Source organism: Schistocerca serialis, chromosome 4, assembly GCF_023864345.2.
Source record: "Schistocerca serialis cubense isolate TAMUIC-IGC-003099 chromosome 4, iqSchSeri2.2, whole genome shotgun sequence".
In the NCBI taxonomy this organism is placed as follows: domain Eukaryota; kingdom Metazoa; phylum Arthropoda; class Insecta; order Orthoptera; family Acrididae; genus Schistocerca; species Schistocerca serialis.
The window spans coordinates 593,539,540-593,563,217 of NC_064641.1; the positions used below are offsets into that span (position 1 = coordinate 593,539,540).

At 44.0% G+C, this 23,678-nt stretch overlaps 1 protein-coding gene and 1 non-coding gene across 2 annotated transcripts in view; one reads left to right on the top strand and one right to left on the bottom strand.

The window, feature by feature from the left end:
- The window catches only part of LOC126475349 (echinoderm microtubule-associated protein-like CG42247), a 335,583-nt gene that overhangs the window by 196,053 nt on the left and 115,852 nt on the right, over positions 1-23,678 (top strand). Inside the window, exons 7-8 of the mRNA XM_050103159.1 lie at positions 16,432-16,603; positions 21,177-21,272. Of these exons, the coding sequence (XP_049959116.1) occupies positions 16,432-16,603; positions 21,177-21,272 (268 nt within the window). The remainder of the gene's footprint in view (positions 1-16,431; positions 16,604-21,176; positions 21,273-23,678) is intronic.
- Positions 21,585-21,661, bottom strand: Trnas-cga (transfer RNA serine (anticodon CGA)). Its single transcript has one exon. It is a non-coding gene; the product is annotated as a tRNA-Ser (tRNA).

Below are 23,678 nucleotides of genomic sequence, written 5' to 3' on the forward strand. Positions count from 1 at the left end.
TTATTCTGCCTGTTTACATACCTCCGTATTTGAATACGCATGCCTATATCAGTTTCTTTGGCACTTCAGTTGGTTTAGCGCCCTCTGACTGCTCTTTTCCCACATATAAAAGGTATCTGGCTAAAGGGCATTTTAAGCGCAATGATAAGGTTATGGCTGGCAGCCTTAGATGGATATTTTGAATTCATTCCTTAGTAATTCTTTAGGGATGGATTCTGCTCACCGGAAAAATGGTGCTGAATGAGCAATGTCCTAAATGGTGTTTTTTTTTAAAAAAAAGAATGAATGTATTTTTCATCTAAAACAGAGTTGGACTGGTGGGCTAGCGGTAAACCGTGAACCTGGGAAACGAACCGTCGGGGGATCACACCCCGGTCGGACTACAAAAACTTTTCAGTCTGCTTTTAGTCTAGACCACTTCTCGACGAGTAGCCAGGAAAGACACGTGGTTCGCATCCTCATTAAACCTCAGCTCCCCTCTCCGGTTGGACGAGGAGGTTAGGGACACAAAAGTCGCCGAATTGGTATCTAATCGAAAGACTTGTACTCGACCATTGATCAGCACGACATTATTATTATCTAAAAAAAGATACACATCATCCCTAATAAGGCCACTATACTTTCACCTTGACACATACTTACAATAAACTTTCAGTTGCGAGCCGTAGGATACATCCGAAATATGACGCACTCCCTCCTTCCCGTACTGCAGAAAATCGACATGAGTGATAAGATGGCGCAAAGTTTAAGATACAGGGCTCGTATTCGAGAGGAGAAAACTTAAAATCATCTAGCGACTATTTTTTTCGTTTTATACCGTTTCACTAATCGGTTGAGGCAAATGTCGGTAAGTTCCCCTAAAAATAATTACGTTCGCTTTTCATTCTATCCTTCTCCAACTGAACAAAATCGGAGATCTCAGTCGATCAGTAGAGTAAATAGGCAGCTTCATTGATTCTCAAAAGCATGAAAAGATTTTGAGTCCCTAAAGTTGAACATTAATACGAACATTCTGGACTGCATAGTCAGTTCTCCAAGTGTTTGTACAGACGGCGGTGGCGCGTGGGTTTTAATAACGCCATTACAAATGAGTCACGTGGACAACGCACTTGTCTCATTTAACAACTACATACGAAATTATCACTGCATAAAAGTCGATACGAACATTCTTTCTAAATGCTGCTAAGGCAATGAGAAGTAATTAACTCCACACAACAGCTTTTCATAGACTATTTGCCTTGCGTCCTAGCGTTGTGCCACTTCACTCGTCCGGCAAACCTTCATGTGTTGCCTAGCATTTCTTGTTAGGTTTGCAGATAAGTATCTCCGCGTTTGCGTGCTCAGGACTCGAGATAACGGCCTGTTTATCGGCTCCATCGCTTTACGGAACTGTTTAAAGGCAAACGGTGGTCTCCAGCGCGAAAGAGAGACCGTTTCGCGATCTGAGGAAAGCTGTGAGTCCAATTTTGCATGTGCAGTTTCTGATAATCCACTGATTCAAACTTTGATATACTTTGGTACAGCGGAGACCTAAGCGAGATATGGGAATTTTAGTAGATATGGCCTGCTGGCACGTTCTTTGCTGCGGAAATGAGATTTCGAAAGATCATGCAATATGAATCATGGTATTATTTGATGGCTTAGAGACAACGTTAAACCAAGGTCTCGTTTCCTACAGCTGTAAAACTGGCCAAAAACTAGAAATAAATACTAATAAAGACTAGTGAACTTGGTAAGAGGTCTCAACTTTTCTGTTCTGATTCGTGTGTTTGAAGTCAGATAGTATGATAACGCTCTCTGAAAACAGCACGAAGCTGATCTGAATGACCGTCTAAATAGGCATGCCTCAAACCACTGTCACACGACTGGCGGATGGTGTTTTGTACAACTATTTGCGTCTTTTTCCTCTCCCGCTCCTGAATCAACTGCATGAAAAATTACTATCTGTATGCAGCCGGATAGTATGGGAATATAATCGTTTTCAGATTTGTCTTGAATAATGATTCTGTTAACTTACAGTGCACGGTTTTTCAGAGTTCCATGTACAAGATCCAGTCAAATGAAACAAGACAAATGGAAAAAAGTAAGTAAACTGTTCAATATTTCAACTGTAATCGGCCGTAACCATTAACACATTTATCCCGCTTTGAGACAAGACGGTCAAAGCCTTAATGGAAAAATGCTTACGGTTGCCAACCGAACCACAATTCTACTCAGGTGTTCACCTCCTTCTCCGAAGCAAACTGACACACACGAATGTCTTTCTTAAAGGCACCAAAAACATTAAAAACGCGTGGGGAGAGATAGCAAATGAATGGGGTATGTGTAAGGGCCTCCTAGCGAAACTTGCGCAGTATAGTCCAAACAATAGGTACGCCAGCTCCGGAAAAGTCATGTGATGGGTCTGAACAATATGGGACTCAACTGCTGTGGTCATCAGTCCCCTAGAACTTAGAACTACTTAAACCTAACTAACCTAAGGACATAACACACATCCATGCCCGAGGCAGGATTCGAACCTGCGACCGTAGCAGTCGCACGGTCCCGGACTGCGCGCCTAGAACCGCGAGACCACCGCAAAAGTCATGTGATCCTTTTCTTTGACTGCAAGGACCTGCTGCTCACTGATATTCTGAAACACGGTGCCATAATTAACTTACAGCGGTACGTGGACACTTTGCAAAAACTGAAGCGCGCCGTCAAGTTTAACATCCAGGTATGCTGACGGACGACGCCATACTGTAGCAGGATAATCCCCGCTCACATGTTGTTGAGATTGTTTCACCTACGGTTCAAAATTTTCGCTGAGAGGCCCTCACACATACTCCATACAGTTTCGATCTCTCCCCACGCAATTTCCGTATTTTTGGAGCCCTGCGGTGGTGGTCGCTTTTCTTGGGACGGAGGGGTGCACACGTGGGTACATTAACGGTTCCGCAGGGAAACGAAAACATTTTTCCGTAAAGCCATTGACCTTTTTGTCCTGTAGCTGATGTTGTTCAAAGTTGACGCTGAATAATATTTCTTGACGTGTCAGTACAGAATTCTCTAGCCAGTTGTCCACATACTAATTCAGGCGTTGTCGCGTTGAGATCTCCTGTGACAACCATTCAGAGGACTAGTAAGATAATAGGGAGGTCTTTAGTCCAATGATCTTTGGCATTTGAGTGAGGCCTGTCGACGATGTAGTGGACAGGAGTTTGGTACATACAGATAAAACAGTAGCCAAGTGGAAATAATATCTGTTTATTCAGTTTATTCAGGAACAGTTGCAGGAAGAAACAAGCTACAGGTTGTCGTGCAGATCTGATGTGAGCCACAGGAAGAGAAAATGCTATCAAGGACACTGAGGCGTAGCACGAGACCTGGGTCTGCAAGTCAATGTCCGCTACGACAGGTCCGCCCAGGATCAGCGCTGGTCGGGAGATTAGTCCGAATGAGAGACCGCGGAGCGGTTTGCGCAACTACCCGGAGTGAGACCTCGAAGGCCGTGGACTATTTTCAGGCAAGTGACTTGAGGATGATGATGATAATGATGGTGTTTGGTTTGTGGGGCGCTCAACTGCGAGTTCATCAGCGCCCGTACAAAGTCCCAGTTGTTACACAGTCCAATTTTTACACTGTCCAATCCAGCCTTTGTCACGAATGACGATGATAATGATGATGATGAAATGAAAACACAAAAACCCAGTTTCTGGGCAGAGAAAATCCCCAGCTCGGCCGGGAATCGAACCCGGCAGCCCGTGATCCAGTGACTGGCGGAGGGCACCGTTCCCTGCTATGTGCCTCCTGTTGTCGATAGAAATGCCACCTGTCAGTGAGAGTAGCGCCTTCAGTGATGGCGGCCTGTGTTCTTACTGATAACAAACCGTGTTGTTATTGTTGTGCTAGCTTGCTGCTACCCACGGATGATGTCACTACATTTGGCCTGCCGTTGCTGGAAACAGGTCGGGACGTTACAGTAAACAACTACAGTGATGACTAAAGAGAACGCACCGCACTGTCAACACTTTCAGATCAGTTGTGAATATACTATCAGTTGGTTCTGCGTGCCCTTGTATAATATCACTATAACAACTCACAATAAGCCGACCGAAACTCCCTCACACCCAAGTGCAATAATATTGAGTCGACTAATACACGGGAACTGTTGTGGTCGTAGCTGGCCTGCAGCTACCTAAGCAGAAGTGGACGACGCCTGAGGTTAGGCCACCCGCGCGACGTGGGAGTGCATGCATTTACGGTCCGGTCGGTGAGTAGGCGCTGATGGAGCTGATCCACGGAATCCTTAGCAGCAAGGTAGCAAGCACGGGTTCGAATTCGGTTCATGCCAAGTAATGTTGAAAGTACGTTAAAAATGAAGATTCGAGATGTTTGCTCTGATCGGTAGTTATGAGGAGGGGAACACTGAAGCGTGGAAGTCATTCATAAAAGAAGTTCGTCGCTACATTTGCTACTAATGTATCTTTCTTTAGAGAGGCTGCTAGCCAACGACAGAAGACGTCAGTCGCTGCCAACGACGGAAGACGTCAGTCGCTGTCAGGCAATACTGATATCGAGGGCAAAATCTTCTAGGTTGTTAGATAGCGTCATGTTTCTCCTACACGATCGACGTTTCGGTCATCTTCAGGTTGTTATGATGTCCATGGCTTACTGAATCGTGGACACCACAAAATCGTGAAGAAGATCCCAGCTGAGGGGTCGAAACATCGATCGTGTAGAAGAAATTTGACACTGCCTAACAACCTAGAAGATTTTACCTTCAATGACAATGAACACGAAAGCATACAGACTTACGTAGTACTGATATCCTTCTGACGATGGTAAGGCCTAATAATGGGTAAGCCCAAATCAGGGAAAACGTTCCTAGACCATCACGTCTACTCCATTTAATTACACTGACGCAACAGTACACACTGGCCAATACCAATACCCAGGCGATCGTCATGTCCACATTAGGCTAAAATTGATCCATGTCAGGTACCGTGGCTCATCACTCCGTAAAACCTTCCACTGCTCCACATCCCATTCACGGTGGTGTTTATAAACAACGTCGTGCATTCGTTCCTGTGATCAGTGGCTTCTAGACAGCAGAGCGACCCCTCTCTGCTGGGATGATCATTCTATTCTTGATCTTTCTAGCTTATCTACAACGAAATTTCTTTGTGATAGTCTGTAATCACGCTTTGCACGAGTTACTCATTTCGATCCCTCGGGTGATTTCGACAGAAAACACGTCTTTCGGATAACACATCTTGCCTGCAATCCGAAATTGTTGGGTGCTTTGCCTGACGTCACGTGTGGGTTGAACTTACCGATGCCGAATATACGGCTCAATCCTATAACGATCTTGTGTCGTGTGGTGTCTTGCTTGCGTAGACAGAGATAAAAAAGAACACTAACAGTATTTAGCTTCTACATTATTTCTTGGAATGTGGATTCAAATGTTCCGATGTGTGTGAAATCATATGCGACTTAACTGCTAAGGTCATCAGTCCCTAAGCTTACACACTTCTTAATCTAAATTATTCCAAAGACAGTAAAGACAAACACACACACCCATGCCCGAGGGAGGACTCGAACCTCCGCCGGGACCAGCCGCACAGTCTATGACTGCAGCGCCTAAGACCGCTCGGCTAATCCCGCGCGGCGGAATGTGGATTCTGGTGAAAGACTGATCTATAGCATATTTCTAAATGTGTGTTCTACTCCTACGTAATTACTCTGCAAAACACGTTTAAGTGTTCGGGAGAGGGTGCACAGAACCACTTTCATACCATTTCCCCATAACTGCACTCTCGAATAGTATCTATGAAAAACGTGTTCCTAAAGTTTTCCGTGGGAGCTGATTTTTCCTATTTCATCACGATGGTCGTTCAGAGGAGAAATTTGATGATTGTAATTTCATGAAGAGACCTCGCCGCGATGAAAAATCCTTTTTTGATAACTACGACTCCAACTGTCGTATCATATCCGTGACATTCTCTTCCTATTTCGTGATAATACAAAACGACATCCGCGTCTTTGAAGTTTCTCGACGTTCTTCGTCAGTTCTACCCAGCAAGGATTCCATTCCGGCCAGCAATACTGCCAAAAAGGACGGGAAAACGTAATGTATGTAAGTCTGCAGACTTTCGTGACCGTTGTCACTGAAGTTAAAATCTTCTGGGTTATTAGGCCACGTCATGTTTCTTCTAAAATGATCGACGTTTCGACCCCTCTGCTGGGATCTTCCTCGAAATCTTCTGGTGTCCACTACTGCTAGAACACTGTCAGAGACGAGTGTCGCGTCCTCTTATAAAGGGGGAGTTTTCTCGCGTTCGTGCTGAAGAAGTGATAGTATTGGTTAAAATTCATATGGCTACCATTGGTAGGCCATAATCATAGGCTAATATTCCCGCTCTAATGCAGAAGAAGGGGCGTCGTTGTTAGCTAATCTCCTGTGTATACCATTGGCGGCCCATCGTCATTGGATAGAAAGGCCCTATGCCACACTTACGATGGAGGAGGGTTATTGTTTGAAATTCCTGCTACCGCTATTGGTTGGTCGTCATCATTGGCTAGATTCGAAACGGACAGAGCGAGAGAGGGGGAATGTTTACCCAAAATATTATTGTCCTCCGAGGTGATTTGCAGCGCGTTGTTTATGCCGCTCACATACCTCGGCCGCGTATTTACTTTCTTGATGGCGGGGAGCCACGATGCCGGAAGCCTATAGCCGTCCTCTCTATTGAAATTAGATCCACTATTAGAAATTTCAACCGTTTCTCGGACCTTTCTTCTATAAATGTTTGTTTCCTTAGCCAGTACACGTACGTTATTAAAATCGATGTCAGAGCCACAGTTCTCATGATGTTCCGCTACTGTCGATTTTGCACTTTGTTTTAGCCGCCATGTGCCGTTCGTGTTCCTTAATGCGTCCTTTAACAGTTCTTCCCGTCTCGCCTATATACTCTTTGCCGCAGCCACATGTTACTTGATAGACGTTAGTATTGCGGAGGCAATCAGGTGCATCCGTTTTCCGTCGGAAAAAATCTTTTATTTTGCTTTGACTAAAGAAAGCTGTCTGGATACCATTTTTCTTTAAAATTCTGCTTATGCGGTTAGTGACAGCAGAAACGAACGGTAACCTGACGGAGTGAGAAGCGGTTCCTCGTCATTCTTATTAGCAGTATAAATATTCCCCCTAAAAGCCCTGTCGATCGAATAACTATCATACCCATTTGCGAACCGCGCGACTGCTACGGTCGCAGGTTCGAATCCTGCCTCGGGCATGGATGTGTGTGATGTCTTTAGTTAGGTTTAAGTAGTTCTAAGTTCTAGGGGACTGATGACCACAGATGTCAAGTCCCATAATGCTCAGAGCCATTTGAACCATACCCATTTGCCTTCAATGTCCTCTTTAAAAAATTCAACTCCGGTTCCAAGTTCTCGTCATTGCTGATACGGAAGGCACATGAAGACAGAGTGTTGAGTACTGCTTGCTTCTGCTGGATTGGGTGGTGGTGCGAAGTGGCATCTAAATACCTGTTTGTGTTAGTCAGCTTTCTGTACACTCTGTGACCTAGAGTGTTATCAGATCTTCTGTATACCAACACATCTAGGAATGGGAGACCGACCTCACTCTCAGCCTCCAAGGCAAATTTAATTTTGGGGTGAATTGTGGAACGCATGAAGTCCTTCTTCGCCGTGTGGCCCTATAACAAATGTATCATCCACGTAGCGGAGCCAGCAAGATGGCTTCAAAGGAGCACAACTTAACGCCTGTTGCTCAAAATGTTCCATAAAAACGTCAGCTGCAACTGGCGAAATGGGTGAGCCCATAGCAAGGCCGTCAGCCTGTTCATAGAATTCATTCTCCCTTATGATCTCCGTTGTATCTGATACTGGGACGTTAGTAAATAACGATGTCACATCGAAGCTAACAAGAATGTCACCTGCACACATCTTCAGTGTGCGTATAACTTCTAAAAAATGTCTCGAATCTTTTATAAAAGTATTTGTTTTACCAACTAGATGTCTCAGTTTGCCAGATAAATGACGAGCTAAAAAATAAGTGGGCGACTTAATCCCACTGACTATAGGCCTCAAAGGAACCGATTCTTTATGTATTTTCGGTAGTCCATACATTCTGCGTGAGACAGGTATTCGAGGTGTTAGATTCTTTGTAATAGAGCTGTCCAGTCTGGAGTCTGATATCAGGTTTTTCACTTTCCGAACGATTATGTTGGTCGGATCGCTTTTTAACTTGCGATACACAGGATCAGCATGTAGTTGTTCAATCCCCCTGTGATAATCTACAGCGTCCAAAACAACAGTTTTGTTACAACGATGCTTTCGTTTCTCATAAGTTCAATAAGATTTCCTTTCCTGCGCCGATATGTTGCTTTTCGGAGGTTGCGATTTCCATAGAACTCTCGACACATCTTGTCTTACTTCTTCGGCCTGCACCTTCGGAAGACGAAACAGGGATGCTTCGATGGCAGAGGGATCGAAACGTCGATCATTTTAGAAGAAGCATGACGTGGCCTAATAACCCAGAAGATTTTAACTTCAGTAAACGTAATGTAGACAGTCAGTTTAGTAAATTTGTTGTACCAAGTATCTTGCTAATAAAATACATTATTTGGTTTCTCATTCCCCACAACATTTTCAATGAGATGGTTCCAATTTAATTGTCCATTATTTTATTCCCCAGGTATTTAATTCAGTCGACAACTTTTGACTTCCTTTGATTAACGTGTAACCGAAAAGAACCCATATGGAGGTACACATACTACATGTTATTCAAGGTCAGTCGCCACTTTTGACACCAGACAGATATCTTGCCTAAAACCTTTTTAATTCCTTTTTATCTTCTGAAGACATTACGAGACAGTAAAAGGCGGTATCATCTGCAAACGGTGTAAGAGTCTCTTGAACCGATTATGTACATTAAGAACAGGATAGGACCTATAACGCCTACATGGGAAATCTCAAATGTAACCCAAGTCACTTAACCGTCAGTTATCAAACTGTGACATTTCTGACTGGAAATCACGAATCGAATCGCACAGCTGAAACGATATTCCTTAAGCACCCAATATGATTAGAAACTGCTTGTGAGGAACGGTGTCAAAAGCTTCTGGAAATCTACAAATGTGGAATCAACTTTCTCTACCTTGCCGATACCACTCACCATTTCGTCCGAATAAAGAGGCTTTTGTGTTTTACATCACCGACATTTTCCGAAGAAATCCTGGTTATGTGTCACTAGAACGTTTTCTTCGATTTGTTCCACAATGGAACACAGTATATATTCAAAAATCCTACTAAGATTCGATGTCAATGATATGGGTCTATTGTTCAGGAAATTCTTTATACTTACTTTCATACCTATTTGTGAGACGTGTGCAACTTTCTCTAGGCTTTAGGTACGGATATTCCATCGAAAGAGTGGTTGTACGTGATTGTCAGAAAATGAAGCTATTTCTTCAGGATAATCTGAAAGAATCCTAACTGACATAAATCTTGCACTGGAAGCTTTTCTTTATTAAGTGGCTTAAGCTGCTTCGATAGGCCAAGAGTATCTGCACTACAACTGTTGTTCTGGGGCGTATTTTATACACACTGGATATCAATTGATGTTATCTTAACGCAATTTTTATGAAGTTATGGATCAAAGTAGGCGGGTGATACCGAGAACTTCAGTATTTGCTACGCCGAGGCAGCGCCGTCAGATAGAAATGTTTCCGTTCCCTCTTAGTATTATAAACAAAACTGCCATGTATTCGTGTGTTCAACGACCCTTCATCACTTTATCCTTCTTTTGCGCCGCAAAGTGGCTGAACTTGCACTGAATAATTTTACAGGCGCATCTGTTTCAAAGCAAGATGTAAATTTCAGTAGCACCCCCATGAACCATAGACCTTGCCGTTGGTGGGGAGGCTTGCGTGCCTCAGTGATACAGATAGCCGTACCGTAGGTGCAACCACAACGGAGGGGTATCTGTTGAGAGGCCAGACAAACGTGTGGTTCCTGAAGAGGGGCAGCAGCCTTTTCAGTAGTTGCAGGGGCAACAGTTTGGATGATTGACTGATCTGGCCTTGTAACACTAACCAAAACGATCGTGCTGTGCTGGTACTGCGAACGGCTGAAAGCAAGGGGAAACTACAGCACTAATTTTTCCCGAGGGCATGCAGCATTACTCTGTGGTTAAATGTTGATGGCGTCCTCTTGGGTAAAATATTGGATAGGTTAAAGGTAGATATAGTGGGAAGCAGTGAGTGAAGTTCGGTGGCAGGAGGAACGAGACTTTTGGTCAGGTGAATACAGGGTTATAAATACAAAATCAAATAGGGGTAATGCAGGAGTAGGTTTAATAATGAATAAAAAATAAGAGTGCGGTTCAAATGGCTCTGAGCACTATGCGACTTAACTTCTGAGGTCATCAGTCGCCTAGAACTTAGAACTAATTAAACCTAACTAACCTAAGGACATCACACACATCCATGCCCGAGGAAGGATTCGAACCTGCGACAGTAGCGGTCGCTCGGTTCCAGAATGTAGCACCTAGAACCGCACGGCCACTCCGGTCGGCTAGGAGTGCGGGTAAACTACTACAAACAGCATAGTGAACGCATTATTGAGGCCAAGATAGACACGAAGCCCACGCCTACTACAGTAGTACAAGTTTATATGCAAACTAGCTCTGCAGATGACGAAGAAATTGAAGAAAGGTATGATGAGATAAAAGAAATTATTCAGATGGTGAAGGGAGACGAAAATGTAATAGTCATGGTGACTGGAATTCGATAGCAGGAAAAGGAAGAGAAGGAAACGTAGTAGGTGAATATGGATTGTGGCTAAGAAATGAAAGAGGAAGCCACCTGGTAAAATATTGCACAGAGCATAACTTAATCATAGCTAACACTTGGTTCAAGAATCATAAAAGAAGGCTGTATACATGGAAGAAGCCTGGAGATGATGACAGGTTTCAGATAGATTATATAGTAGTAAGACAGAGATCTAGGAACCAGGTTTTAAATTGTAAGGCATTTCCAGGGGCAGATGTGGACTCTGACCACAATCTATTGGTTATGAACTGTAGATTAAAACTGAAGAAACTGCAAAAAGGTGGGAGTTTAAGGAAATGGAACCTGGATAAACTGACTAAACCAGAGGTTGTACAGAGTTTCAGGGAGAGCATAGGGGAACAATTGACAAGAATGGGGGAAAGAAATACAGTAGAAGAAGAATGGGTAGCTTTGAGGGATGAAGTAGTGAAGGAAGCAGAGGATCAAGTAGGTAAAAAGACGAGGGCTAGTAGAAATTCTTGGGTGACAGAAGAAATATTGAATTTAATTGATGAAAGGAGAAAATATAAAAATGCAGCAAATGAAGCAGGCAAAAAGGAATACAAACGTCTTAAAAATGAGATCAACGGGAAGTGCAAAATGGCTAAGCAGGCATGGCTAGAGGAAAAATGTAAGGATTTAGAGGCTTACCTGACTAGGGGTAAGATAGATACTGCCTAGAGGAAAATTAAAGAGACCTTTGGAGAAAAGAGAACCACTTGTATGAATATCTAGAGCTCAGATGGAAACCCAGTTCTAAGCAAAGAAGGGAAAGCAGAAAGGTGGAAGGAGTATATAGAGGGTCTATACAAGGGCGAGGTACTTCAGGGCAATATTATGGAAATGGAAGAGGATGTAGATGAAGATGAAATGGGAGATATGATACTGCGTGAAGAGTTTGACACAACATTGAAAGACCTAAGCCGAAACTAGGTCCCGGGAGTAGACAACATTCCATTAGAACTACTGATAGCCTTGGGAGAGCCAGCCCTGATAAAACACTACCATCTGGTGAGCAAGATGTATGAGACAGCTGAAATACCCTCAGACTTCAAGAAGAATATAATAATTCCTATCCCAAAGAAAGCAGGTGTTGACAGATGTGAAAATTACCTAACTATCAGTTTAATAAGTCACAGCTGCAAAATACTAACGCGAATTCTTTACAGACGAATGGAAAAACTGGTAGAAGCCGATCTCTGGGAAGATCAGTTTGGATTCCGTAGAAATATTGGAACACGTGAGGCAATACTGACCCTACGACTTATCTTAGAAGCTAGATTAAGAAAAGGCAAACCTACGTTTCTAGCATTTGTAGACTTAGAGAAAGCTTTTGACAATGTTAACTGGAATACTCTCTTTCAAATTCTGAAGGTGGCAGGGGTAAAATACAGGGAGCGAAAGGCTATTTACAACTTGTACAGAAACCAGATGGCAGTTATAAGAGTTGAGGGACATGAAAGGGAAGCAGTGGTTGGGAAGGGAGTAAGACAGGGTTGTAGCCTCTCCCCGATGTTATTCAATCTCTGTATTGAGCAAGCAGTAAAGGAAACAAAAGAAAAATTCAGAGTAGGTATTAAAATCCATGGAGAAGAAATAAAAACTTTAAGGCTCGCCGATGACATTGTAATTCTGTCAGAGACAGCAAAGGACTTGGAAGAGCAGTTGAACGGAATGGACATTGACTTGAAAGGAGGATATAAGATGAACATCAACAAAAGCAAAACGAGGATAATGCAATGTAGTCGAGTTAACTCGGGTGATGCTGAGGGAATTAGATTAGGGAATGAGACACTTAAAGTAGTAAATGTGTTTTGCAATTTGGGGAGCAAAATAACTGATGATGGTCGAAGTAGAGAGGATACAAAATATAGACTGGCAATGGCAAGGAAGGCGTTTCTGAAGAAGAGAAATTTGTTAACATCGAGTATAGATTTAAGTGTCAGGAAATCGTTTCTGAAAGTATTTCTGTGGAGTGTAGCCATGTATAGGAGTAAAACATGGACGATAAATAGTTTGGACAAAAAGAGAATAGAAGCTTTCGAAATGCGGTGCTACAGAAGAATGCTGAAGATTAGATGGGTAGATCATATAACTAATAAGGAGGTATTGAATAGAATTGGTGAGAAGAGGAGTTTGTGGCACAACTTGACTAGAAGAAGGATCGGTTGGTAGGACTTGTTCTGAGCCATCAAGAGTTCGCCAGTTTAGTATTTGAGGGCAGAGTGGAGGGTAAAAATCGTAGAGGGAGACCAAGAGATGAATACACTAAGCAGATTCAGAAGGATGTAGGCTGCAGTACGTACTGGGAGATGAAGCAGCTTGCACAGGATAGAGTAGCATGGAGAGCTGCATCAAAACAGTCTGAGGACTGAAGACCACAAAAACAACCAACGTATATTGTCAAAAATTTATTCGTCAGGTAAAGCATATGTTTGACATTAGTAGACTTCTCTTAACCAGGAATTCCCTTTTGCCATTGCTAATCTGATTTTGATATCCCCCTTGCTTCGTCCGTCATTGGCTATTTTACTACCTAGGAAGCAGAATTCGTTAACTTCATCTACTTCGTGGTCACCAATTCTGATGTTAAATTTCTCGCTGTTCTCATTTATTCTGCTTCTCACTACTTTGTCTTCCTTTCAGTTATTCCGAATCCATATACTGTACTTATTAGACTGTTCATTCCCTTCTAGAGATCCTGTAATTCTTCTTCAGACAATAAGAAATTCAGCCTTCAGTTGCAGGGTAAATTTTTTTTTGTTTACCTAGGTTTAAATGCCAGTAATGGTATCTTCTTCAGAACAAAAATTAAATTAATTTGAGGTCCAAACGTTGGCCATGTCACAGATTAAAACTAATACAGAATAAAGTTTCCTTGTTGCTTACGTGTGACCCTTATTCCTGGCCCGGCGTAGCTCCGTCTACGATTTTCTTATGGTTTCTAGTATTGACAGACATAAGCTTATGATTATACGTCTTTATTCTGTATTAGCTTTAATCTGACATGGCCAACGTTTGGCCCTCAAAATAATTTAATTTTTGTTCTGAAGAAGATACCATTATTGGCATCGAAACCGAAGTAACCTAAAAAAAAATTTACCTTGCAACTGAAGGTTGAATTTCTTATTTTCTGAACAATTCAAGGTTGCTGAAGTGCTGCATTGTGTTAAAGATTTGTAAATTCTTCTTCCCTTTCACTGAGGACGGCAATATCATAAGAGAATCTTATCATTAATATCCTTTCAACTTGAATTTTAATCCCATTCTTGAAGCTTTCTTTTATTTTCGCCATGATTCTTCGATGCCTAGATTAAGCAATAGGGGCCAAAGACTACATCCCCATGTTATACCCTTTTTAATCTGAGCACTTCGTTCTTTCTCTTACACTTTCATTGTTCCCCCTTGGTTCTTAACATATTGTATATTATCCGTCTTTCCCTGTAGCTTACCCATATTTTTTCACAATTTCGAACATCTTGCACCATTTTATATAGTAGACGCTTTTTCCAGATCGACAAATCCTATGAACGTGTCTTGATTTTTCTTTAGTCTCGTTTTCATTATCAACCGCAAAGTCAGAACTGACTCTTTGGTGTCTGTACTTCTCCTAAAGCCAAGCTGATTGTCATCTAACAGTGCCTTAGTATTCTTTTCCGTCCTTCTGTAAATTATTGTCGTACATTACCAGCCGTTGTATAGTTCGAATATCCCAGCGCCAACTTCAGTTGATTTATGTACTCTTGGAAGAACATGTGTTTAATCAGTACGTGGCCAAACACATTAACCGATGCTTCTATCTGATTCACTCTCAATTCCTCACACTGCTTAAGAATAAACACGCCTTGGACAAGGGTGTATTCAACGGGCTGCTTTAATTGCAGAAAGACATCCCGAACAAAGAGGCTGAAACCAAGGAGATACATTGAGCTAGAATAAAATGTCAAAAACGTTGGGTTGGTAAGACACAAACGGACAGGCCACTAACCCAAAAACAAATGAACATTAAATGTCTTCTGCCTCAAAAATACTTCGGAATAGAGCATATATACACTACTGGCCATTAAATTTGCTACACCACGAAGATGACGTGCTACAGACGCGAAATTCTACCGACAGGAATAAGATGCTGTGATATGCTAATGATAAGCTTTTCAGAGAATTCACACAAGGTTGGCGCCGCTGGCGACACCTACAACGTGCTGACATGAGGAACGTTTCCAGCCGATTTCTCATACACAAACAGCAGTTGACCGACGTTGCCTGGGGAAACGTTGTTGTGAAGCCTCGTGTAAGGAGGAGAAATGCGTACCATCACGTTTCCGACTTTGATGAAGGTCGGATTGTAGCCCATCGCGATTGCGGTTTATCGTATCGTGACATTTCTGCTCGCGTTGGTCGAGATCCAATGACTGTTAGCAGAATATGGAATCGGTGGGTTCAGGAGGGTAATACGGAACGCCGTGCTGGATCCCAACGGCCTCGTATCACTAGCAGTCGAGATGACAGGCATCTTATCCGAATGGCTGTAACGGATCGTGCAGCCACGTCTCGATCCCTCAGTCAACAGATGGGGACTGTTGCAAGACAACAATCATCTGCACGAACAGTTCGACGACGTCTGCAGCAGCATGGACTATCAGCTCGGAGACCATGGCTGCGGTTACCCTTGACACTGCATTACAGACAGGAGCGCCTGCGATGGTGTACTGAACGACGAACGTGGGTGCACGTATGGCAAACCTTATTTTTTCGGATGAATCCAGGTTCTGTTTACAGCATCATGATGATCGCATCCGTGTTTGGTGACATCATGGTGAACGCACATTGGAAGCGTGTATTCGTCATCGCCATACTGGCGCATCACCCGGCGTCATGGTACGGGGTGCCATTGGTTACACGTCTCGGTCACCTCTTAATCGCACTGACGGCACTTTGAACAGTGGACGTTACATTTCAGATGTGTTACGAGCCGTGGCTCTACCCTACATTCGATCCCTACGAAACCCAACATTTCAGCCGGATAATGCACGACCGCATGTTGCAGGTCCTGTACGGGCTTTTCTGGATACAGAAAATGTTCGATTGCTGCCCTGTTCAGCACATTCTCCAGATCTCTCACCAATTGAAAACGTCTGGTCAATGGTGACCGAGCAACTGGCTCGTCACATTACGCCAGTCACTACTCTTGATGAACTGTTGTATCGTGTTGAAGCTGCATGGGCAGCTGTACCTTTACACGCCATCCAAGCTGTGTTTGACTCAATGCCCAGACGTATGAAGGCCGTTATTACGGCCAGAGGTGGTTGTTCTGGGTACTGATTTCTCAGGATCTATGCACCAAAACTGCGTGAAAATGTAATCACATGTCAGTTCTAGTATAATAATTTGTCCAATAAATACCCGTTTATCATCTGCATCTTCTTGGTGTAGCAATTTTAATGCCCGGTAGTGTACATACAATGTTTCTTGCTTGAAATAATGTTGCCGTTATATCACCGAATACTGACTATTCTACTGGGACACCCTATGTACTGCACGTCCGTTCTCTGTTTACTTGACCACCAGTCGTGTGCCTTACTCCCTGTGTGTTCAGCATGGACCTGCACCCGTCCCGCGAGATGGTGGCTTCCGGGCAGCGCGCGGGCCGCAGCCGCAAGACGCAAGCGCACATCCGCATCTGGAGCACCGAGACGCTGCTGACGCTCTACGTATTCGGCATGGGCGAACTCGAGGTGGCCGCTTCCGCCGTCGCCTTCTCGCAGCTCGTGAGTATAGCTTAGAATAGCGCAGTGCGAAACTTCCTGGCAGATTGAAGCCGTGTGCCGGACCGAGCCTCGAACTCGACACACAGTTTTAATTTGCCCTGAAGTTTCATATCAGCGCACACTCCGCTGCAGTGTGGAAATCTCATTCTAGTACAGTGTGATTCCACAGCATCAGCAGCAGCAGTGCCCTTCACACGTCACTCGCTACCACACCCTGCTTTGTCTCTATGCGTTGGAGGACAAGTGTGGAGGTGCGGAAGGGGTGGGGGAGGGACGAGCTGTATTTAAGGCCATAAGCCTTAATGTAGATTGTTAACAGCACGTTAATCGAACGACAGGTGTTCAAAACATCAGAATGTTGCTCAGTGAGAAGACATGTAAATGTAGACAGAACAATAAAATTCACTACTTCATCATTTCCCCGCATATGAGGGGTAGTCATAAAGTTTTAATTATCACCTCGAGACAAAAGCCGCGAGCAAAAATGCTGGTGATGGTCTTAATCCTTCCCGCAAGTTCATCCTTCAAAGCCACAAAATTTTCCCAGGGCTGGGAGACTTCATGGTGACTTATATTCCAGAAGTCTACATTTCGACTTCTCACGAAACGTTCAACCTCGAAAATCATGCCTTCATTCTGCTAATGGCTGCCACTCAATACTGTCCAGCATTCTGTAAGGAACCATTCACCAAATAAAATACACTGTGAAACTTCCTGGCAGGTAAAAACTGTGTGCCAGACCGAGATTCTAAGTCTAGGCGCCGGCGGGTGTGGCCGAGCGGTTCTAGGCGCTTCAGTCTGGAACCGCGCGACCGTTACGGTCGCATGTTCGAATCCTGCCTTGGGCATGGATGTGTGTGATCCCCTTACGTTAGTTAGGTTTAAGTAGTTCTAAGTTCTAGGGTACTGATGACCTCAGCTGTTAAGTCCCATAGTGCTCAGAGCCATTTTTGAACCCCGGATCTGTGCCTTTTCGCGGGCAAGTGCTCTACTAACTGAGATCCAAGGCCCACCCTTAGACCTCTGCTTCCACCAGTACCTCATCTCCTACCTTTCAAACTTCACAGAAATTCACCAGAGAACCTTCTACTCCTGAAGAAAAGATGCTCTGGAGACATGGCTTAGCCACAGCCTCCGGAGGACGAGACATGAGTAGTGCTTGGGTAGTTCAGTCGGTAGAATAGTTCCCCGCGAAAGACAAAGATCCCGAGTTCGAGTCTAGGTCTAGGTCACAGTTTTAAGCTGCCAGGAATTTTACATCAGCGCGCACTCTGCTGCAGAGTGAAAATGTTATTCTAGGAACGCCCCTAAGCTGGGCCTAAGTAATGTCTCCGTAAAATCCTTTCTTCCAGATGTACTATTCCTGTAAGTTCCACAGGAGAACTTCTGTGAAGTCTGGAAGGTAGGATATGAGGTACAATCGGAAGTAAAGCTGTGAGTCGTGCTAGGGTAGCTCAGTCGGTGGAGCACTTACCCGTGAAAGGCAGTCGTCTGAGTTCGAGTCTCAGTCTGGCAAACGGTGTTAACCTGCCCAGAAGTTTCCTATCAGCGCACATCTGATGCGGAGATAAAATTTTGTTCTGAACATAGACTATGACTAAAATACTAAGAAACATTCGAATCTGAAAATTCGAAGCTACAACAGCTTTCACTATAAAATGACGCCATTTTGCTCCATCCACCACGACAGCTACACAATTTTTTGACTTGACTGTTTATAGTGGAAGTTGTTTTTGCTATTGTGTTAGCGGTTTGCCGTTATGTTATCAGCTTCTTCACGTGTGTTCACATTGTGTATAGAACAGTGGGTAGATTTACGTCACTGCGTGTATCTGGTTTTACACAGCTGCACAGCTGGAAAATATGTTCCAGCACAAGTTTATGTTTAATAGGTCCTAATATCCCACGAAAGTAGCTTCGAATTTTCGGTTTTAAATGTTTATTAATTTTTTAATCATAATATGTTTTATCCTGGTAATTGATTCTTTTCTGAATGCTTGACAATGACCATTTGTCGAAACCGCAATCGCAATAAATAATACTTTCGCAATCTAAAACGGAATAACTTCATTCGAACATTTAAGCTGCTGCCTCGGATCAGGGGGAACCTTTTCGTCATACATGGGCAGTCAGCGACCTTCAAAATGTCGTAAAAGCTATGAGCAGGCAACTTTTGTCATGTTCAAAAGATGCCGAAAACTAATCCATGACTGTTTTTAATCTTTTTCCTTGATTGTGATACGCTGGTCATCGAACACCGTGTTCTTCACTTCCCTTACGATAGTTTCTGCTACTTCGTTCTTCGTCATTCAGACTCGTTGACCACACTGGAAGAGCCTATGCTACATCGCCACTGTGTCATACGATGGTCCAGTGTTGCCGCACACTTCCACAAACCTTATAAATGAACTGTGCCATTTTTTTTCTGGGTTCTTCTAGTGGCATATTATGGGACAGTGGTTCCAGGGCTTCCAGTGTTTCGCAGAGCAGTAGAATTATGTATTATAATGTTTCTTAAGTATAAATAAAAGAGCGTGAAACATAAATTATGAACAACGTATTACATGGTTTTATATGTAATAAGAAAAAGGTATTAGCTCTAGCCAGTTATATTAAAGAAAATATTTTACTGTCATTAAACCTGCTTGGAATGACTCTTATAGGCTTATTGGAGAAAATATTAGTCACCTCTTAAAAGACTACACTGGTCGCTCAGGAGCGTTGTACACGGTGTTAAAACTGGTTCCAGGCAGACATCTGACCCACAGCCACTGACGTAAATAAAATAAGTGAAGTAATGTGTGTGTGCCATCGGTTGCATGGATACCTACAGCAACGTGTCGCTGTGGAGACGTGAACATAATGGCAGCCATCGTATTTGAGAGTCCCTATGACCATAGAGTGAATTAAGATTGCTAGATTTGATGGTGTATCAACGTCGACTGTCCAGTAAGTCAACAGTGGATGGCGCACCACTTACAGGCAAGTAATACGGCGTAATACTACCCTACAAGGACTGGAAACGAGTGTGTTATCGTGTCATTGACAACCGGATTCAAACCAAACAATAATTGGTAATGTCAGTTGATGCACGTCCGTCTCAGCTAGTTTCCGAGTGAAAATTGAGAAGTGAATTACATGTAATGCACGTTTCGAAGTGAGTAGCACGCAAAAGGCCAATGCTGACAGCGGCACATAAACTGCAAGCCTTCTGTGGGCCAAATAACACAAACTGGACAATAGCTGTCTGGGGGCATGTCGAATCGCTATTTGGCTTCTTTTCAAGTGATCCAAGGCGTCGAGTGCATTGACGGCTTAGCGAGACATGTAACCCGCAGTGTGAACGATGTAGTTCCGCCGGAGGTGGCTTTTTGATATTTTTGAGATGTTTTTCGTACCATGACTTGGGCTTGCTCATCCTAGTAACCATGAACGTAATCCAGGATGTTTGTCTCAAGAGTGTTGGTGACCCAATGCTGCTCTTTCTTCTACACGTTCGTGTTGAGTATACCGTGGAACCTCCCACATTCTAAAGTGATTAAACCATGTTCACTGCATTGTACGCATACGTTTGTGGTTTGACTATATTTTATTTATTTATTTAATCGTATGGCTAGGGCCCCCCGTCGGGCAGACTGTTCGCCGGGTGCCGGTCTTTAAATTTGACACCACTTCGGCGACTTGCAGTCGATGGGGATGATAGGATGATGATGAGGACAACACAACACACAGTCCCTGGGCGGAGAAAATTCCCCGGCCCAGCCGGGAATCCAACCAGGGCCCAGAGGATTGACAATCTGTCACGCTGATCATTCAGCTACCGTGGGCGGACGTGGTTTGACTAATATTCGGAAACCGTGTCGCATTAACCCACTAAATGACCCAATCTTGATCTCATAGAAACATGCGGGACTATTTGGAACAGCGAGTGAAAAGTAGCGATCAGCATTCCCGCAATTTGGCAGCTCTACTGAATCTAGTCATTCCGCGTCCGTAACTGAGTTGTCAGGGCAGCTGATCGACATTTGGAAGACCCGAGTACGATTCCTGGTACTACTAAGTATTCTTTCCGTAGTGATAAGAATGAAACGGGGTGCACTCACCCTCCTGATGCCAGTTAGCGAGTTACTTGGCCGAGTAGTAGCGGCTGCGGGTCACGAAAACTGACGACCGCTGCTATAGTGGTGCGTTGACCAAATACTGCATCCAGTGCCGCTATTGGCGGAGTATGACATGGTGGCATGTCAATACAGATGGGCCAACCAAGGGCTATGGACGGAGTTTACGTTTAGTTTACGTGTACTGGATCTGATAATCGATGGGAGACCTGAAGAAACTTGCCTTCCTCGACGAATTGGGGCTATTATTAAGAGTAGAGGCTGTGCTGCACGGTTTGCCGGTTTGTCCATTGTAGGTGACTAACACTTTCTCCAGAGTGCTTAGCTATTATGTAGCGTTAGTGCTGAGCAGCAGACAGCTTCGGCTGCGACTGCGCCGCTAGTTCCCCGCTTGGCAGCCAGAGCGGGTAGTGGCGAGTGATGTGTGATCTCAGTCTTTCCCCCGGACGGCGAAGAACGGCGGCAGCTACGTCCTGGCGGTGGACGGCGGCCGCGAGCGCATCCTCTCCGTGTGGCAGTGGCAGTGGGGGCACCTGCTCGGCAAAGTCGCCGTAAGTACCGACGTGCGCTGCCCGCTTACTGCACCAAGTGTCTCGTGTTGCACGCTTTTGATGACATTCTCTACCTCGTTCTACATCGTGGGCTCCATTGACATCGGCCATCAAGGTCACAGGTGTCAGATGCAGCACTCCAGATCCTTCCACTCTGAATGTAGCTTAATTTGTGTATGTCAATGTAAACGAACTGCAGAAGTTCTTTGGTATTTATTTATGGTGTTGACCGATTTTCACCTTCCAGAATGAAATGTTCGCTCTGTAGCGGAGTGTGCGCTGATTTTGAAACTTTCTGGCAGATTAAAACTGTGTGGCGGACCGAGACTCGAACTCGGGACCTTTGCCTTTCGAGGGCAATTGCTCTACCGACTGAGCTACCCAAGCACGACTCACGACCCGTCCACTCAGCTTCAATTCCGCGCACACTCCGCAGCAGAGTGAAAATTTCATTCTGGAAGCATCTCCCAGATTGTCTCCGCAATATCCTTTCTTCCAGTAGTGCTAGTCCTGCAAGTTTCTCAGGAGAAATTCCGTGAAATTTGGAAGGTAGGAGACGAGGTACCGGCGCAATTGAAGCTGTGAGGACGGGTCGTGAGTCCTGCTTGGGTAGCTCAGTTGGTAGAGAACTTGCCCGCGAAAGGCAAAGGTCCCGAGTTCGAGTCTCGGTCCGCCACACAGTTTTAATCTGCCAGGAAGTTTCTAAATCAGCGCACACTCCGCTGCAGAGTGAAAATTTCATTCTGGAAACATCCCCCAGGCTGTGGCTAAGCCATGTCTTCGCAATATCCTTTCTTCCAGTAGTGTTAGTCCTGCAAGTTTCTCAGGAGAACTTCTATGAAGATTGGAAGGTAGGAGACGAGGTACTGGTGGAATTCAAGCTGTGAGGACGGGTCGTGACTCGTGCTTGGGTACCGCAGTTGGTAGAGCACTTGCTCGCGGAAGGCAAACGTCCCGAGTTCGAGTCTCGGTCCGGCACACAGTTTTAATCTGATAGGAAGTTTCGATTTTCACCTTATTAGATCGTCGTAAGACAACAGCTAACCATTTACCGTGGGGGGAAGAATGTCAGAGTGGAGCTACGGCGATAAAACGGCAGCCATTTAGCGATAACCGTGCGGAAGTATACGCTTGGCCCTAGACATTCCTGTTATGCCTGAGAGCACAGTAACTGACTGCATTAACTGAGCATAATGTTTCAGCTAAATTCTCAGAACTAGATTAAATTTTAATTCTTGTCCACGGTGGTTGCGTTAGATGTCGATTTTCTGTGATGTTAGTAAATCCGCTTCGCTAAAATTGTAGTAATACCAGTAATTTAGTTAAATAATTAGCTGCACTGTCAAGCTGTACACCCAAACATGTTCGGTTACCAGACAAACTTCTGCGTGCTCTTCGCATATATTTCTGTAGTTTTATACGCGTTGCTCTACAATGATGATTTTCCTATCTGTGTTTGTTTGAAAAATTTTCTGGGTTTGACGTCCCCTACACTGATCTGACCTAATTGTGAGGTTGTATATCTGCAACCGGTAGTCGACAATAACGATAGGATGCCTTGATCTTTCTTTAATTTTCTATTTCTTAATTGTAAGTATCACTTGCACACTAGAAGCTACTGCTGGCTATTTTCACAATTATTATTGTTATCACTATTATTATTAAGGTCCACAATAAATTCATAAATTTCTTCTTTTATGACTCCACATGAAGGCGAGTCATGTTCAAATTTCGTCGAATAATGTGAATGGTCCTAGCAGTTCCATCCCTTATACGAAAGCAAAAACTTACGGTCAGGTGAGATCGCGCTCAGTGAGGATGTAGCCCCTGGATGTCCTTGGATGTCCTTACAGAATTGTTGCATCACTCAAGGCGGGGGGGGAGGGGGGGAGGTGTCACCAGTCTCAAGGATTGTCAAGAACGTCGTCCTGTTGCACATCACACAGCGAACTCTTCGTTTTCGACCACGAAATGTGTGGAAATGAACTTCCCAAGGGCAGCGGTGGTTTCTTTCTCTCCCTTTGTAACACCTCCTGAGTCATTTTGCATCGCTTCTGTTTTTTTACATGCCTCGACACCTTGCTGATTGAAGCGTTTCCTAGCGCGAGGGTTACATAGTAGGGCGACAATATTTGCATCATTACACAGGAAGGTGGTAGAACGTTCGAACCAAATTTCGAATTTCTTTCTGGCAATGGGAGAAAATTATTGGGCTTCAAAAAAGTGGCATTTTAAACGTTGTGCAGTTTAGTGTACAGCCACGAAACCTACATCACGTTATACTACGTAACTACTCCTAGAATTTAATTGAATATAAAGAGATCGAAGAAAAAAAAGCAGAGGGAGAGTAATAAAATAGGAATGAGGGTGGGATGTGGGACAGAGGAAAATTAAAGTTCCTGATTC